A 20,189-nucleotide genomic window follows, 5' to 3' on the forward strand; every position below is an offset into this window, starting at 1 on the left:
TGTTTGATTCCTATAATTAGAACAGAATTTTCTCATATAAAATACTCATTTATCTGTCACCTAAGCCCCTCGTGGAACATACTGGGAAATATATTTCTAATTAATTTACTTAATTATTTAGCCTTAGAAAAAATAGGCATGGATCCAGTGAAGCAGTTATGAGGGAGAGCCAGAAAAATTATGTTCTGAATAAAAACAGCATATCTAACTATATGTGATGAGTAGTGACACAAAATTAATTTTAGAGAGATCTACAAAGATGGTCTGATAGATACAATATGCTCTTCATTTTATAATTAATAGATTTAATGTTATTTTATAATTTCTATTTCTACATTTTCCCCCTTTCACCTGGATGTAAGTATGCTTGAAATTTAGGAATCAAATATACTCTAACAAATATAAGACCTTCCTATCCCTTTTTAAACATAATTGCTTCCTAAAAAACATGTAACATAGTAACACATAACATAACATGGAACATAAAAAAATTCATGTGCTAGGTAGAATACCTGCATTATCCAATTCATGTTGTCTCTAGTAAGAAAGCATTCACAAATTATACCCATTAAAATAAAGGAGTGACAGTTTAATAAGCCAATGTTATTTAAGGAATTAATCACCCTGGTCCATTGGCTATCTATTGCTTTGTAACAAAATGGGTGGCTGAAGGCAATGAACATTTATTAGCTCCCAATTTCTGTGGACTGCAGGTGCAGCTTAGCTTAGTGCCTCCGGCTCAGGGTCTTTTATGAAATTACAGTCAAGCTGTTGCCTAGGGCCACGTTCTTACCACAAGACCGCATTGGGAGGATGCCCTTCCAATGTGGTTCGTGAGGCTGTTGGCAGGCCTCAGGACACTCGCATCCGTGCACACTTGTCCCTCCCCACAGCTCTGCCTCACCACATAACCACTTGTTTCTGCGCAGAGTAAGCGATCCAAGAAAGAACAGGAGAACATCCAAGATGGAAGCCATCGCTTTTTCTCAGTCTTGGAAGTAAATCCCATAATGTTTATCATATTCTTTTTTTTTTAGATTTTATTTATTTGTAAGAGTCAGAGAGAGAGTGGGGGAAGAGGTGAGGGAGAGCTCTCCCTCAGCACAGACTCTGCACTCTGCACCGAGCGTGGAGCTCAATGCTGGGCTTGATCTCAGGACCCTGAGATCATGACCTCAGTGGAAATCAAGAGTCAGGCGCTCAACTGACTGAGCCAATCAGGCACCCCTACTGTATTCTTTCCATTAGGAAGTCTGTAAGTCCAGCTCACACTCAAGGGAAGGGGACGTATGAGAGTGTGTGGAAGCCACACAAGGGATCATCCGGGTAAAGGCAAAGGCTGCATTTCACATATTGTGTTTATACTCTCATGAAAATATATCCTTTACGTCTCTGTTATGTTTAATCAGTAGCTATTTCTCATTTGTAGTAATTTATTCAAATATTCTATATCAATATGATATCTGGCTAATTCCTGGACTGAATGCTCCGATAAGCACATTTAAATATAATTTATTCCTCCAAATAGAGTAAATTATATCTTCTGATGTGGGCCATTTCTGACGCCGTAAGAAACCAATTTGAACTTACTACACTATTTACAATTGCCTTCGAGTGTAATTTCTAATTATCAAATACTTGTTAAATGCCCTTAGATTGTTTGGAAATGAGATTATGAAATCCTCCAGTAAAGTATTAGTAAGCTCCAGTTTGAACCATAAATCAAACCTGATGAAAAATAACTTCTGTTTCAGTTTGGCAAGAATATTTTTCTGGTTCAGCGGAAGGGGATTAAATTATGGATGAAAACAGATAGAAAATGTAAAAGACTTGGAAAACTTGATTCATTCCAGATCTACCATTGCCTCAGTTTTTTTTTTAATAAAAAAGGGAAAAACAAAAGCATCATTCAAAAATAGGTATAACATCCATACCTGCCATTCAGATAGCTATCATTCAATTCATTATTTCTCAAGGTAAAACATTTTATTCAAATCCTGCTCCAAATTATTCATAATATTTTTATATATATTTTTATATAAGCATCAGTTCATTTCTCAAGGTAAAAAATTTTATTCAAATCTTACTCCAAATTATTTATATTATTTTTATATAGGCATTATCAAGGATTGAATTTCAATTCCAATAATGAGTCACCACTTCTGGCCCTTCTTTTTTTTATACATTCTTTATCAGGCTGTTACATTTTTGGCTCTCTTTCTTGAGACAGAAGTAATGGTATCAGATCATCAGAATCACATCAGATCCCTACTGCCTTTTTTTTTTTTTTTTTTAACTAAGAAAGGGTCAGGCCAATTCTGTGACCCATCAGTATTTCAGAAGATGTCATAGTGGAGAACTGAATCCTTTCAGAGCATCTGTCTCCCTGACCTGGCTCTTGCCCGTGGTTGGCCCTAAATTGAAACCGTTGGATGTGACAGAAGACAGACGCTAATGATCATGCGTATCTGCAAAAATCACACCTCGTAGCACAATAGTCTTCTCAAGGCTTTCAGAACACCCTCTGTCGAAGTGATTCATCACTTTCAAGAATGCCATTTTAAAATATTTCTAGCAATCACATAAGGCACATGCTGAGAATGCCATGAATGAGATCATTTTAAATACATAGAGGTAACTTTGTTTCCCTATCTGCTTCCATTATATAAGGAGATGGTATAATTCCCAATTTAGATGTTATTCATAAATGATAATCCAAGTTCACATAAGAATTGTTCACAGAAATACACACACGTTATATCCAGGCTCGCACATACTGTGAAGAGTAATGGAACACCTGGTCATCTAAAATGATGCTGAGATATAATTTACCAAAACAAAAAGGGTACATGTATGAACTTACATGCATCACACTGCTAAGATGTATAACCTGAGCAATTTAAGAAGGAAATGATGAGTGTTAAGAGGTGGTTTTCATTTAAAAATTTAAGTTCGTCCCACAGGCCAAAAGAAAAAAAAAATCTGATTACCAACAAAGTGGCATAAACCTCTATTTTAATTCCTACTAGAAAATAGGTCTTTTAACCATTATTTGAATTCATCAGCTTTAAATTTGATTTTAACATGGCTGTCCCTTTCTCTGCATATATGCTTTTTCAAGGTGGAAACTCAGTCTTATTCAAGATCTTTATAAACACAGAAGACACTAGCTTGCCCTGGCAATGAGAAGGTGTATGTTTTGAGAAAGAGTATCATCCTGAAAAGATGCCCTTGTGGTTTAGCCGTTATTTATCAGCTCCCCCCAAAATAACAGCTCTCACATATGGGATCAGATATTACCTAAAGACAATAGTAACGAGTGAACTTTCTTTTGGATGACCTGTTCCCTATTTTTCTCCATCTTGCCCTTTTGTGTGTCTTGCCTTAACAATACAACTCAGCCATCACTCCCCCTTGATATAAAATAGCACTTAGTGATTTTATCTGGGAATGACTGATATTTTCAGTGGTTTTCCCTCATCTCCTAATTTTTCTCCATTTCTTATCATAACTAAACTCAGAAAAATGCATGAGTTGAAAAGCTTTCAATATACTCTGACGTCCTACTTCTACAATGGTCCTACATGACTTTGATGTGTCTATGTTTCAATTACTATCTGTTTCAGTCTCCAAAGCATTCTTGTGAGAGTGACAGCTTAACAGTAACAAAGGATTATTAGCTTATTTAGTCTGCCAGCGCTGCCATAACAAAATGCCAAAGACTTCACCAGTGGCGTAAACATCAGAAATTTATTTTCTCATCGTTCCGGAGAGCAGAAGTCTAAGATCAAAGTGCCAGCAGGGTTGGTTTCTGGTGAGAACTTTTTCCTTGACTTACAGATGGCCATCTTCTCTCTGTGTCCTCACATGGCTTTTCCTCTGTGCAGCACCTTCCTCGTGTCTCTTATTAGAACACCAACCCCTTATGACCTAATTTACCTACTTACCTCCTGAAAGGTCCTATCTCCAAATACAGTCACACTGGGCGTTAGGATTTCAACATATGGATTTGGGGGATGGGGGAAACAATTCAGTCCATAACACTTGCCAATATGCTGTGCTCTTAAAGGACTGGCTCTTAGTGATATCTTTAGGGTCACACAGGAAACTCCATGCATGGTTCATCCAGGATTCATTCAGCTCTAGAAGGTCCATTTGCTTGTCCCATCACAAGTCATCAGCTACCTCTGGACTTGTGTCTTGGTATATAGAACAAGTATATATGGACTTGTGTCTGCAATATTGAAGCAACCAATGACACTTCTAAAGGAAACTCTTCTAACCTTTCCTTTACATATCAGGAAATAAAGCAAAACATTTCCCAATGATTCACAGCAATCCGGGTGCCTGTCCCATAAAGGTACTATTCTCATGACCTAAATCTCTATCCTTTTTAGATGTATTTCTCATGACTTAGAGCCATCTGAGTAAATCAATCCTTATTCATTCATTCATTCATTCACTCATCAACTATTTATCATTGAATATGCTAGTCAATATCCAACACAAGGGGATTCAGAGATAAGGCAGACAAGGTCCCAACTTATAGTTGAGAACTGAATTTGAACTTTTAAAATTTGGACCTTTGGACCTAAGGTTCAAGGACATAATCACTGCCCTGGTTTCAATATCATAAAAATGTGGATCAAAATTAAAATCCTTTCAGGTCAGGACTGCTGTGAGGCCAAATAGTGCCTTTCTGCAAGTTAAAAAGTGGCAACCCCTGTGGGCCCAGACTGGGACATGAACAGTCCAAGCGTACAATGAGCATCCCTTTCTCCAATTGACACAGGCTAAGCAGGATGCACGAGCAGGATCGTGGCCACCTATAGACTCATCACTTGTACCCACTTGTCCAAAGAACACAAACTACACAATTACATGTGACAGTTGTCTTCCAGGTAGTCAGATTGAGAATATATTGGGGAGCAACACAGGCCACCAGGAAATGTTCCAATTGAACACCACCCCATAAACCAAAGAGTTAACCTGAGAAGATCAAGGTCCAGGAGATTTCAAGGCCAATCCAGAGATTAGGAGAATAGTCAGTAGAAACCCTGAGCCAAAAAATTGGAATATATAAATTCCACAAAAATGAAATTCTAGCAATCTTTGTAAATTGATTTTATCCCAAGGGACTCTTTTATCTGCTAGAGAAAGCAAGAAAGGTAGACTACCTATATATCATGCTTGTTCCAGCCACCTATTTTCTGAATTGGAATACAGATGAACTATGAATAGGGATCAAAGCTGTGAAGGCCATGTACCTTAGAAGTAATTACTAAATGCAAAGCAATAAAATCCTATTTCTAACAGAAGAAAGAAAGAAAGAAAGAAAGAAAGAAAGAAAGAAAGAAAGAAAGAAAGAAAGAAAGAAAGAAAGAAAGAAAGAAAGAAAGAAAGAAAGAAAGAAAGAAAGAGAAAGAAAGAAAGAAAAATTTAAAAATCAGCTAGGTAGAAACGACTAATTTCTAGTTACAGAAGTGATAATTGGGGGAAGAGGGGCAGTCTCAACTGTCCTGCATACACGATCCTAAAATATCTCTATATTTCATTTATTTTAGTTAGTGTTTTTCCAGTAGGCATGCATGAGTGCATGTCATCAATTCAGTGAGTGAGAAGTTTGATAAAACCATTTTTCTATATCATGAAGATAAATACACAACTTAGCTTTGGGCTTATAATTAAATGAACCACAAAACGCTGATTTATTAAAACTCTTTGCAGATTTTTGGACAGAAATATATTCATGCTCAAAGGTAACAAGAAATTATTGTAAAGGTTATTGAACTGAAATTTGTATTATTTTTATCCCAGAGGGAAAAAAAAAGATTTAAGTAAAACCTGTATTCCCTTAATTATATTATATCATATTTAGGTGGACCAAATTAATAATAAGGTTGATAGGAAATATTGCTGGTATATATGCTGATAAAATATAAATAACATTTTTCTTTTCTTTTAAAAAATTTTATTATGGAAATGTAGTTGACATACAATGTTATAGGAGTTTCAGGTGTACAACATAGTGATATGCGGTTTAGTATCAAAACCAGTGCAGTACCTGTGACCATACAGCAGCCCTCGATTCTAGAGCTATCATCTAGAATCCATATTCTAGATGGTCACAAACTGTCATTCTCCCTTCCACAAGCACGCTTGTTTTTAATCTTTATCAAACCTAATCTATCTTAATTTTCTACTAAAAGGTCCTAACCTACATTGCCATATCAAATTGTCCCATGAGCTTTAGAAACTGTTGTTTCTTACAATCACCCCCACATTTCTCCCACTACACCACCACATTGGCTGCTTTCAAAAGAGAGATGAAATGATGGAGCTATAGTCCTTTGCTTCATTGAGAGTCTCCTTTATTTACATTTCCCCTCCTCTGTGATTATCTGGCCTCTTCAAAAGCCTCCTTCTATATTCTCTAATTTAAAAAATACTGAAACAGAAGTCAAGTAAAATCAGCCATAATCATGTGACTTTAAAATGCATAGAAAGGGGCACCTGGGTGGCTCAGTCAGTTAAGCATCCGGCTTTGGCTCGGGTCATGATCTCAGGATCCTGGGATGGAGCCCCTAGTTGGGCTCCCTGCTCAGAGGGGAATCTGCTTCTTCTTCCTCTCCTTCTGCCACTCCCCCTGCTCAAGTGCTCACTCTCTCTCTCTTTCTCAAATAAATAAAAGTCTTTGAATTAAAAAAAAATGTATAAAAAGTTAATGTATAAAACTAAGTCCACATCTTCATCTCTCTCCCAATCTATTCAATTGCAATGGTCAGAAGTTAAAATTAATAGTTCAGTGCCCACATTTTCTGACATTTTTCTATTTTTATACAGATGTCTTTCTCTCTTTTTCATGTTTGATGTGTGTTTGTAAACACTTAAATATACGCATCTTATTCCCTCCAAATTTGGGAGTGTGTACACACACACATTGCTTTTTCCATTAAAAATATCTTACAGATATCTGCACATTAACACAAGGAGAACTACTTTATTCTGTTACAGGGCTGTGTGATATTCCATTGTACGATTCTCCTAGAATTTGTCAATACTTCATTGAAAGTTTACATACAGTTTTTTATATGTGACATGGCAATACAATTAAAATACATCCTTAGGTACTCTTTATGCACTCAATTTTTCCATGTAATAAATTTCTCAAAGTGAGATGGTGAAATCAGAAGGGTGTTTTTTGATGGGATTCTTGAGAATAGGATTCATTTTTGGATTCCCATAGGATTTATATAACACTCCAAAATATGGTGGTCACTAACTGGTGTTAGCAGACCCTAGTTAATTGAGTGGTTGACTATTCTAAAAATGTAAATGCCTGGCAAATACAATTGATCGACCCTTTCACTTTTCCCTACAGTGATGGATTCTACACAGCCATCCAAAGCTATAGTTGAGGAGGTTCTGGTGATAGGCAATTCTTCATTGAGAAGCCATGTTTTATTGTTTGACTTGAATACCAATGAAAGCCATCCTTCCATTATCACTGAGTAAGCACTAGCATCTCTTGGTTTTGCTGCATCTTAATATACCAATCTTACTGGGAAAGTACATCAGGTATTAGGTGAGTGTAGTACACTTTGAAAAGACCCTTGTCCAAAAAGGCAGGCATGTTACTATCAAAATTCATAACTGGGCCAATACCTCTAGCATACAGCTTCTTCATTTTTGAAATAAGAAAAATGACAGACTCCATGGTCTTTTCTAGTTCTAAATTCTCTACTATAATCCCCACTGAAAAAGACAGCAGTGTGAGGGGCGTCTGGGTGGCTTAGTCACTTGAACAACCATCTGTCTCTTAGTTTCAGCTCAGGTCCTGATCTCAGCTTTGTGGGATGGAGCCCCACATGGGGCTCCACACTCAACGCAGAGTCAGCTTGGGTTCCCTCCCTTTCCCTCTCCCTCTTCATCTGCTTCTCCCTCTCTGCTCCTCTCCCTCTGTTCCTACCCCCACTCCTGTGCACTGCCTATTAAATAAATAAATAAAATCTTTAAAAAAAAAAAGATAGCAGCGCCATATTATTTAACTTCTAAGATATTCCTCCCACTTTGATTGAAAATGGAATTATTAGAAACATTTTTCCTAGATCCATTCAAATTGTATAAAACTGGAGATAAATGTTCATATATCCTCTAATTTGCAAACAGTCAAAATGGGTATTCTGATTCCTACTGCACAGAGTTTTTGTGAACATTCAAAGACAGATACCCTTAGAATACTTTGTATAGTGCTTAGCATATACAAATACTCAGTGACTTCTACATTCCTTCATTATGATTCCTGGAGAAGGTTTAGAGCTTAAGTTTAAATGCTATACCACCATATCCTGTTTTAAATTATGAAATTATTTAAAATAGCAGAATTAAATAATTAATCATTATCAAAAAATTTTGACATAAATTTTGAAGTGTCTTAGCCCCTTTAACAAAGACAGGAATAATCTCAAACATATTTACTCCTGAACTAATATCAAAAGAGCTAAAATATAAAATGTAACAAGCGGAAGAGATTAGAAAGAACATACTTAGACTCCCCAATCACTGTCGGTTTATCTAGGTCCAGCCCATGAACTGAAAGAACCCTGTGTTATGCAACTTGAGTAACAATGCCAAACCACACCCTGGCGGAAATAGCATCCCAAGGTTCTAGCACTTAAAATAGCTACTCCTAGCACATATAAAGGCCAGCACATGTATATTTTATGTATTTTATTATTTCATAAGATTTCAAGCTACAACATATTACAGAAAGGAAGGACATATGCAATCATTAAATCCTTTAAAGTTAGAAAGAAAACTCAAAACCTTGACCTTATTCAAACCAATTCTCTCCTAAGGTGCATTATACATACGGTCCACATTGCAATCAAATGCCAAAGAAGATTTGCCTACAGTCTCTCTGCTCCAAATGCAACTTCACCTCTCACCTTTGGGAACTTCCCATCATGTTTTCTCTGCATAGAATCCTCATCCCCCAACTTCTTTCCCTTTTTTTTTTTTCTTTCCCTTTTCTTCCTGAGAGAGAAAGAATCCCAAGTAGGCTCCACACTCAGTGCAGAGCACAGGGCACAGAGCCCAACACAGGGCTCCATCTCACAACCCTGAAACCATGACCTGAGCCAAAATCCAACACAGAGCTCCATCTTACAACCCTGAGACCATGACCTGAGCCAAAATCAAGGATTGGATGTTTAACCAACCGAGCCACCCAGGTGCCCCTTCATCCCCCAACCTGACCATCGTCAAATCTAACCTCTGTACGAGGTACACACTGATCCTCCTGCACTTGGTTTGTGACTGGATTCAACATTCTATGACTGAATGTGGCTCTCCCACTTGATTTTGAATCCACAGAAGCCCTAGCATCCAGGTGTCTTTTACCCTTTCATAGAATGATGGCAGCATCAGGTGCTCAAACCATACATTTGGAATTAAATCAAATCAAATTGAATTGAAGATGACTATTCATTCAACCTTTAAGAATATAAGGCTCATAAGTTTACTGGTTCTGCAGGTAGGAGAGATAGAGAAAAATAAGCCATTGAGTACACTACAACTAAACCATTAAATGGACCACAACTCCCCTCAACTTTGTTGCTTAAGTGTTCTTCAGAACCAGGCAAGTTTGGGGACTCGAGGGAATTTTAGTCCCTAATCTGCTTTTTGAACAGTGTTGTTGAGTGCATTGGATCAGGGGACATCTGAATGCTAGATACACAAGAGTGAAAAAGATGGGCAGTCCCCTGACAGCAAGAATTTTTCAGTTTAGTGGGGTAAGAAAAGTAAATAAATGATTTTAACTCCGTTTCACAACAGGGTAAGTAGAGGAGTGTGGGACTCCCTGTAGGCCTCTGAGAACCAGCTAAGACGTGATCAAAAGAACAGGGGAAGTGAGTGAGCTGACAGATGCAAAAGGAGGGGGGGTGGCAGACCCCACTGCAGGGCTGTGGAAAGCAGGCACACCAGGGGGGCTGTCAAAGGATAAGTTCATGTTCATTTGTTTATTCTTTGTAGCAACCACCCAAGGGCCTTCTTGGCTTCCATTAAACATTCTTACCTACCAGCCTGGCACCGGGCCACTCGAAAGACTCAGACAGAAACCACAGTCTTCTGGCACCATCGTATCAAGCCTCCTCTCAAGATCCCCACAGAACAAGTATGAGAGACGCCCTGGCTCAAAAGCCTCACGTCCACGAGAACCAATACCCCACATAACAGCTCCAGTTTCTAAAGACCCCAATAAAGTCGTGCTTGGAGACAAGAGTCACCACACCCATAGAAGATTAATGTTAATTTGCCCATCAGGAATAATTTCTCCACCAGCAAGGCTGCCTAGTTGCATACTCCACATTTGGACAGAAGTACACAGTTAACCACGGGTCACAGTCTCATGCCGAAGGGGAAAGGGCTTGATAACCCTCTGTCCACACACCGCTGTGGGTAGTTCTGGGTGGAAGAGCACTCCAGGTAGTGGATACAGCATGTAGAAGCCTGTGGGAAAGGAACAAATCTTATGTTCCAGGGTCTAAAGGAAAGTTCATAAGGACGGAAGAATGTTGGGTGTTCAGAGAGACCAAAGGGTGCCAGAAGTACCAAGGGAATAGCCACAGGAAGCAAGGGAGAATGTATTTCACAGGGGTGAAGTTTCATGTAGGACTACTCAAAGATCTGAAGCAAGGGAATGATTTAATCATATTCACATTTGAGATCGCTATGTGGCTGTTCCATGCACAGCAGACCGGAAGAGCACAAAACAGTCTGATGTCTTAGGCCCACCTCTTCAACTTTCCTGGACCTCTTCTCTTCCCTAGTGGTCAGTCTGAATGCACTACAACAGTGAGTTCCCTACCTTCTGGCTTTCTGTCAGGTCCAACCTATGCAGAGCCCTAGCAAGAGATCCAAGGGCAGGAAGAGAATGAGGCCAGGTCTTTATTCCCCTGGACACTTCCCTTCCACGTTTCCTGAGAGTGGCTATGTCCTTCCCCCAGGTGTCATTGCTCTCTTCTAGGTCATTCTCAGAACAGCTCAATCTCACCTGGGTTCTGATAACCATTCTTGAGACCAACTACAGGAGTACTGAACTATCTAGAATTATTCTTATTTGTAAGCGTGCCGTCTATTTTCTGCTGGGTCCCGCACTGGTCACAGTAAGACATCAGGCCAGACAACCAGTTAGGAGTTGTTGGTATCCGGCCCAAGATCCCCTTGGAAATCTATCACCATTTGTGCCCCCCCCACCTCTCCCCTTCTGTGTGCTTCTTCTTACAAGACAATCTGCAACACGATTAGGAAGATGGTGGTCATTAGTGCAACTGCTTTGCCCAGACATGCAGACTAGCAGGGAGCCTGAGTGTGTTCATATCCCTAGAGCTGCCCTTAGAGGCTGTGGCTGGCTGGTGCAGGACTATGAAAGTCCAGCTCTTTGCCCCCTGCTCAATGTCTGAGGCCTGCCTATGCTCCAGAAGTCCCCTGTAGGATCAACTCAGGGCCCACAGCAAAGTAAAAATGTTTGTCCATCTTAATCAAAATGCAGGGGGAAAATGCTATTAAAGGTACTAAAATAGAAATATTTTACTTTCTTCTGTTGTCTCTCTTGACTTGTCATGATGGGTTTTTTGTTGTTGTTGTTTTTAAAGATTTGTTTTATTTATTTGACAGAGAGAGACAGCCAGCGAGAGAGGGAACAGAAGCAGGAGGAGTGGGAGAGGAAGAAGCAGGCTCCCAGCAGAAGAGCCTGACGTGGGGCTCGATCCCAGAACTCCAGGATCACGCCCTGAGCCGAAGGCAGACGCTTAAGGACTGAGCCACCCAGGCACCCCCATGATGTTTTTTATCTTCTACTTAACGTCATTTGAAGAAAAAAAAAAAAACTTAACATTTTAAATTATAAGCCTGAATTCCACGGTTTGCATTTAGCTTGTGCAATGGTTGATTTTAAATATAAATATATAAGCAACCAACTTATATAACGAATCACTGAAATTACACAACCCGTATTTTGTAGCTTGTACATGCACATGTATTTCATTGTTACCAGAGCAGTGGAAATGCTACACAAAAGGAACTGAATTGTTTGTATTTCCTGATGGGTACGCATTCTACCAACACCCCACCCTCGGCTTACTGAATAAGGAAGGACTGAAAGGAAAAACAACTATGGGTTGCTTTACCTCCCCGTTTCCTTCTCTGTCATCATTTTTAGCATAAATGACCACCTTATACAGGGAATATAACACTAGTAAGAGAACATCTGGGAAGTTTCCTTAGTCCTTCATATTCCTTGGAATGCCACTGACTTCTTTCTGCATCCCGAGCGAATTCTGTTTCAGAGGCAAAGGGCAGCTCCCAGGCCTGTGAGGCACCCCAGCTTCCTCCCTGAGAGATTCAACACACTTACCCTGTCCTTGCTTTCAGTTGTGTTGCCTTGCCACTCATTACCGCTCCACCAAAATTCTATGCTCAGGGAGCATTGCGAATGCTCTGTGCCAACAGGGAGGCAAGGGATGACAAACACACAAATTGCGCATGTCTCCTCATGTGCGTGCTCCATTGCCCCCCACCTCAGACTGCACTTACAAAATACAGGTTCAAAAATAAGATTGTTACGACTTTCAAGACATCAGCAGCAGAGCATTAAATCAAGCCCAGGGCTCATCTCAGTACAAGACGCTACAGGATTGCTGGAGCCCAGGAAGCTAGCCTTTTCTGTACTAAATTTTGCTGCATCACACCCTTCTATTGTTTCCCCCTTTCAGGCTTCTTCTCCTTCCTAACTGGTTACCCCTGGGGGCATTCCCTTGATAAGTCACTTGCAAATGAGACCTTTTCTCAGTTTGCTTAGGAATCCAATCTAAAAAAGTTTTTATTGGAAATGTTCCTAAGAAGCAAATCTAAGATGAGATTCAGGAACTGGATCACTTGCTGGACAAATAATAACAAGCAGCCCACACCCCCTCCCACTGTACTGGTTCCTAAGATGCTACAGCATTGCAATTACCAGGATTTCCACCTATGTGACTGGGACAGACAGATGGAAGGAGAGGCCCTGGCTTGTGCTGTATTTCTCTTGATTTGAGGGCTGTGGTGGAAATGTGGAATTGATTGGGTTTGGCTGAGCGCCGCTGATGTGTTAAAAAGAGAAACTGACAGGCTCAGTTGAGTTAATTATCAGAGTAATGGCATGAGTGTCAGAAATACCTCATGGCCGCATATAAAGAGATCCTCATCTCCTAGAGCCAGAGTCAGCAAACTCCATAATTTGGGCCAAGTCTGATCCACTACTATCTTTGTAAATAAAGTTTTATTAAAACACATCCATGCTTACTCCTTAATCTATGACTGCTTGCAATACACTATAATAGCAGAGTTGAACAGATGCCACAGGGACCTTAGGGCCCCCAAAGCCAAAAATATTGATCTGGCTCTCTACAGAAAAACCATTTGCAAACCCCTGTCCTAGATTCTGAGAGCAGCCTGAGCTGTCCCTGATTTCACATGGATTTCCCCGTTGTAGTCTGTACCAGTCTAAATTTTCCTCTTCTTATGAGGACACCAGTCATTGAAACGGCACACATCTTAATCCAGTACGATCTCATCTTAACTCAGTTACATCTGCAAAGGCCCTGTTTCCAAATATGGCCTGTTCACAGATTCTGGGTGGATGAGAACTTCAGTGGGATCCTATTCAGCCCAGTACACCACTGTCACAACAATTAGGTTTAAGTCTCAGGTAGCAGGGAAATGCTGGCTCTGCTAAGGAATGGGAGGACTACACTTAGAAATCCAGTGGCGAAAATGTCGGTATGGTTTTAGGAGTCTAAGGCTTGCGGCGTGCCAGACCCCTCCTGAAGATAGAGGTGTGACTGTACCCTGCACCTCTGACCACAGATGAACAACATGAACAAAATGAACAAAATGGAGTTTGCTAGACTTCTTCGAGTTTTAGCGGCAGCAGGCACTGCACTTGAGAGTTCAGTTCTGACTCATTTTTCAAGTGACCTGGGAGGTTTCCCAGGTTTGAATGGATCTGAGAGCGAAGCAAGAAGAGTGCTCCACAGTGGAGTCCAGCCACTCCCTTCAGAATTTTGAGAGATTTCCTAGTGATAACACACAGAATAGCAACACATCTCCTTTCCCCAAGACAAAATCCTCTACTGTTCTCTATATACATCCCTCAGGGAAAAAAACCCAACAACCCTCAGATATTCCATTAATAGCAACTGCATAGTCCATAATCCATGATCTATATTCCAGTGATCAGTGGACTTCTCTCCATCCTGGCTTTGTCACATTTCAGGCTTCTAACAGCAAGCAAGTTTGAAAGGGCCAGGATCAGTAATGAAGATGAAGAATTGCTTAACCACATTTGAATGTAAAAGAGAGAATAGAAAGAGATAAGAAAAGGAGAAAAAAATGTCTTCATTACAAATACAAGTATAAAGGGATAGAGTTACTTGTCAGCTTTCCTTTTCCTCATTATTTATGATTCTTCCCCTCTATTAATGTAAAAGTGGAGTGTTGTTTACGTATTTTCCAAGGTAAGTAAATTTTTAAAAATATCTAGTATTTAAAATCAAATCCTTTAAGGAAAATCATATAAAAACATGATCTATTACATATATCAAAACATGATTCAGTGAATTACAATCCATTTTCATATAGTTCTTAAATTTCCAGTTGGCAAAGCGTTTACACATAGAAAACCAAAACTTCACTCAATGCATCTACAAAGAAGAAAATAGAGGATATTGTTATTCCTTTAGAGACTGAAATAATCAAAATACAGAGCTTTTCAAATAACTTAAAGTGAAGCCATCTCTTAACATACTTTACAAATGTGCACTAGGCTAAGCTGATACGCTATGTGAAATAAAAATTCCTACCCCCATGCATTTGGGGGATGGAAGCATTGCGCCAGGACTAAGGCTTTAAAAATGAGTAGATTGGGAGGATGGACAAAATGGGTGAAGGGGAGTGGGGGGTACAGGCTCCCAATTATGGAGTAAGTCACAGGGATGAACAATACATCACAGGGAATATAGTCAATGGTATCTTAATAGCGTTGTATGGTGGCAGACAGCTGCTACGCTTACAGTGAGCATAGGATAACAACAGGCATATGCAATCACTATGTTCTACACCTGAAACTAATGTAACAGTGTGTGTCAACTACACTTCAATAAAAAAACAATGAGTAGGATGATAAGCTGTGCCCTTAAGGACACACACACACACCAACACACATACAAGCATGCATATGTATGCACACATATACAAGAAATACAAGAAACTTAAATGGATAGACAGATACACTCTCAGTATAAACAAAGTCTTCAACAACAACAACAACAAAGTAGTGATTGATTCCGAATGAAGTTATTGAAGACCTTACAGAGAAAGTAACATATTTGATGGACCTAAAAAGATGAGATGGATGTTGTGAGGAAGTAAAAGAAAAGAGGAAAGGAGGGGGAGGAAGTAGAGGGAACACCAGAGAATCTCAAAGGCTGAGAGGAGTGTTCAAGGAGGAGAACAAGACATTAAAACTAAGGAAGAAATGGCTTGTGAAGAATGGTGGGCCACAGTCTAGGTTTGTACTTTTGGTAGAAGAACATTAAATTTACTATGAATACTAGAAATCAGAATGTCCTTAAAATAAAAAAAATCCCTGCATTTTCAAAGTCTAGCAAACTACGTGACAAACTTTGTAAGGGAACAAGAAACATTTTTGACAAATTAACATGGGGTATTTAAGTGTGTATTGTGTTTTATGACATAGTTTTGCATTACATTTCATGCCGTGCATTTGTTTTGTATCTCTGCTTTTGACTACCTTGGGGATAAGCATTTATATGAAAAGCATCATTTCTACTAAAACACTAGTCGCAGCAGTTGGCATTTAATACCGCTCTAAAGAATCATTTTCAGATCCTCTCTTTAGGGAACTATATTTTAGGAGTTGCAAGAGTTTGGAGAAAATAAAAGCAAAGATAGATAGAGAAAAGCAAAAATTAGTGAGAAATTTCTTGGCAAATATCAATCACATTCTGCTAGCACTCGATCTTAGGCTTCCACCTCTATTTATGGTAGACTTTAAGAAGCTCATTTGAAACCAGGAAGCCGTACTACCAAACTACAAGTTTTGATATGCCCAGATCATAAAAGAATTTCTATCTCACTATCCCTACATGATAACAACAATATAATGCATGTAAGCATACCTTACAAGCTATATAGGATTTTTCATGTGCAATAATAATACTTATTGTCTACTGAATAATATAAAATGAATGATTTTGAATAAAGAAATAGAAACTATCCAATAGGAACTATTACAGAATATTTTCAGTGCTTATTCTGTGCCAAGCTCTGTGATAAGTCCGCTGCAAAATTATTTTATTTTACTTTCAATGACCCAATGGAAATAAGTGGGATCTTGAATTTACAACTGAGGCAATTGAACTAGAAGGGTAATCTGACTTGTCCAAAGAAATCTAGGAAAGTAATACAGAGAAGGTAATCATAAAGAAGACCTGAATATAAGCAGCATTTATGTCAAAGACCCAGGTATTAACCATAAGAAATCAAACAACCATAAGAAAAGAAATAGCCCAATATGTAAAATGGACAAAAGATTTGAACATACACCTTCCAAAGATAAACGGTTGACAAAGAAGTCTGAGAAAGTGTACTCAGCATCATTAATTATAATGAGAACGCAAATGAAAAATACAATGAAATACCAGTATACATCTACTAGAATGGCTAAATTTTAAGTTTTAAATTAATATTAAATAAATGACAATACCAAGGGTTGTGAAGATGTGAAGGAACTTGAACTCTCACACAGCACTGATGGAAATGCAAAATGGTACAGCCACTTGGAAAAACAATTTGAAGTTTCTTAAAAAGCTAAACATACACGTAACCATAAGATCCAGCCATTCTATACAAAGTATTCACCCAAGAGAAATAAGCACATACAGCCTTAGCTAAGATTCTTGTCTTCTTGAGGCTAAGAAAAAGCACTGGAACTTTAATGTTAAAAGTTTCTGTTAGTAAAAGCTGGGCATTTGCCCTGAAAACATTTTATTCTAGTTGACACACAGTGTTATATTAGTTTCAGACTACAACATAGTGATTCAACTTCTCCACTGTTACGCTAGGCTCACCACAAGTGTATGTATCAGCATTAACAAAAGACAGGAAAATAACATCAAGTTTAGAGCTAGTTTATATATTCTTCCTACTTTTCTACAATATCTTAATTTTTTGCAAGAAAGATGAATTTTATACTTAAAAATAAAATGTCTTTTTAAAATAAAGCACTGTCTTATTACAGACTCTTGAAAATTTGCCTACTGTACTGGCAATTCTTTCCATTCCTACGTTTGTTAAAATAATCAGAAAGTCAATTTATAAACACCCACTTTGGCTGCAGACCTTCACTCTCTGATAAATCGGTTGTGACTTTGGTTTTACCCTATTTCACTGCCCTGCCTGCCCCATGCCTTGGGCTTTGGGCAGAAAAAGTCAAAGAGGGAGAGAAAGTACCGCTCGGCTCTTCCTTTCTTTTGCCAGTCGCAGTGCCTACTTTTTTGAACTTAGATGAAATATTAAGTTACAAATGCCCAAGGGCAGAAATGGGGCAGTGTTTAGTTAAATGGAGTTGTCACTGTCATCCGTCCGTGTCCAGCCTCGACAGGCGCGCGCGCCCCGGACGCCCTCCGCGTCGAACTCTGGCGCCTCTGGAAGTGAAGGGCTGTGTATGACGCATCGCTGGTCGCCTAGGGCCGCATTCCGATTCAGACCCGAAGCCCCTGGCGTCCGGCCGCACGCGGTGCTGCCTTGGCCTCAGTTTCCCCACTTCTAAAGAAGGGGAGCCATGCTGCCCTGTTTCTTGTTCCTCTCCAAGAATATCAGCCCCTCGCTGGTGTCCCAGCGCACCGTGCGCCAGGGCTTTGCGCTCCCGTCGCTCTGGGTCTCCAGGCGCCCCTCGCGCCGCCCGGGGCCCACTGCCCCCCTGCGCCAGCTGGCCGCAGCCGTCTCCTCCCGGGACCCAGGCGGGCCCGCCTCCGCCCACTCCCGGGTGCGCCAGAACTTCCACCCCGACTCCGAGGCTGCCATCAACCGCCAGATCAACCTGGAGCTCTATGCGTCCTACGTGTACCTATCCATGGCCTATTACTTCTCCCGAGATGACGTGGCCCTGAACAACTTCGCCAGATATTTCCTTCGCCAGTCCCGGGAGGAGACCCAGCACGCGGAAAAGCTGATGAGGCTGCAGAACCAGCGGGGAGGCCGGATCTGCCTGCAGGACATCAAGAAACCTGACCAGGACGACTGGGAAAGCGGGCTGAATGCCATGGAGTGTGCGCTGCTCCTGGAAAAGAACGTGAACCAGTCGTTGCTCGAGTTGCACACTCTGGCCTCAGACAAAGGTGACCCCCATTTGTGCGACTTCCTGGAAACTCATTATCTGAATGAGCAGGTGAAGTCTATCAAAGAGCTAGGTGACCACGTGCAAAACTTGGTTAAGATAGGGGCCCCGGATTCTGGCCTGGCAGAGTACCTCTTTGACAAGCACAGCCTTGGCGATGAAAACAATCAGAACTAAGCCACAGGCTGCCTTCCTCACTGCCAGGCTGTGCCAAGACCCAGCATCCACAGACTTCTGCTTTCTTGCCCTTAAAATGAACCTGTATCTTTATGCCCTGTTATGCTGTCCCAATAAAGTGACTTGCAGAGAAAATATACTTAGCCCCATAATAACAAGGGCTTTTTGTCCAACATCAAGGTAATTTTTCCAGCCTGAAAGGTAACCCGGGATATTACGGTATAAAAAAGACTGCAAAAAAGCTACTGAGAGTAGATGCAAACTTTCTACAGTTACCAAATATTCCAGACCAGGAACTTTCACTAAAATTCTGAGATTTTCAACTGAACAAGTGCCAGTTATTTTCAAGACCTTATGCTAAAGGCTAAAGTGGGAAGGTGTGTAAGATAAATATTCAAATAACTCGAGCAAGTTGAAGAATATATACAGTACTGTAAAAACCATACATGCAAAATTCTATGACAACTTTTACCCTTTCCCAGTATGTTCCAAGAAGAAGTAATGTCTGGCCATGATCTGTTTTTAAAGGATTTTGTGATCAAATAAATTCAAGAAAAGCTACACAAAGTATCAATGTTGGCCTTGGAAAGTCACGACCTGTATGAGCATTTTCAGGGCTCTGGGAAGTCTTGCAATTAAAAACAAAAAACAAACAAATCTTAGATTATTTTTGTTTAGCTCAGTGTTTCCAAAACATATCCAATCTCAGCTAGTGTGTGTGTGTGTGTGTGTGTGTGTGTGTGTGTGTGTGTTTGAAATGATAATCTAGGTCTGTCTGATTACAGACTATATACCTCACCACTGGGCTTATATAGCCTCCCTTTTAACATACCAAAAAGAGTGAATACACTGCAGGAAACAATCTTCTGTGGCCTGTGAAATGGAGGGGAAAGAACATTAGGGTGGACAAAATCAAGAAGAAATCCAGAATGAAGGAGGCATCAGCGGAGCAGATGTTTTCTTGGGGCTTTGCGGGAGGAGGCATGAGAAGATGAATGGGAGACTATTTGGCCAGCAGGCCTTGGGCTGGACTAAGAACACTGGGTGGGTGGTGTTTGGGGAGATGGGCTAGAGCCAAGTGTGGAGGGGAGAAGGAAAGGCTTAGGCTTAATTTATTGAGCAATGGCAATGCTTTTTTGAAGGGCTCTCAGCATAAGAACGGTATGCTCAGAGCTGAGCCATCAGAAGTTTAGTTGTACAGAATACAAACCAGAGAACGACCTCAATGTCTGTATTCCTTTTGGTCAACTGAAAACATGCCAAGATGGGATTAAGTGTATAAGAAAGGTCTTAGGGGAAACAGAAACGCCCTTGAGAGAAAAGGGAAAAGGAGCTAGGAGAAGCAGGGAGAACCTCCAGACTCCATGCAAGTCTGATCCTGAGGGAAGGAAGAGAGGAAAGTGGTGCCAGGTTCTAACCAACCTTCTACAAGGCTATCTGGGAGACCCAAAAGCCTGAGTCACTCATCAGAGGAATCCCAAGTCTCCCAGAAATGGGCCTGCCTAAGTACATTTCCGGAGCTCTGTTATTGACTGGGAAGTGCAGGCTTGCA

The 20,189-nt window shown here is 40.2% G+C and overlaps 1 protein-coding gene and 1 long non-coding RNA gene across 2 annotated transcripts in view; one reads left to right on the plus strand and one right to left on the minus strand.

The window, feature by feature from the left end:
• The window catches only part of LOC130542743 (uncharacterized), a 156,231-nt gene that overhangs the window by 29,829 nt on the left and 106,213 nt on the right, over nucleotides 1-20,189 (minus strand). The gene's annotated exons all lie outside the window — the stretch shown is intronic.
• FTMT (ferritin mitochondrial) lies at nucleotides 17,906-18,637 on the plus strand. The gene has a single exon (XM_026507596.3). It carries the CDS (start codon nucleotides 17,906-17,908, stop codon nucleotides 18,635-18,637), a length of 732 nt encoding a protein of 243 aa, XP_026363381.2.

The sequence above is a fragment of the Ursus arctos genome, unplaced genomic scaffold (assembly GCF_023065955.2).
Source record: "Ursus arctos isolate Adak ecotype North America unplaced genomic scaffold, UrsArc2.0 scaffold_5, whole genome shotgun sequence".
NCBI classification, from domain to species: domain Eukaryota; kingdom Metazoa; phylum Chordata; class Mammalia; order Carnivora; family Ursidae; genus Ursus; species Ursus arctos.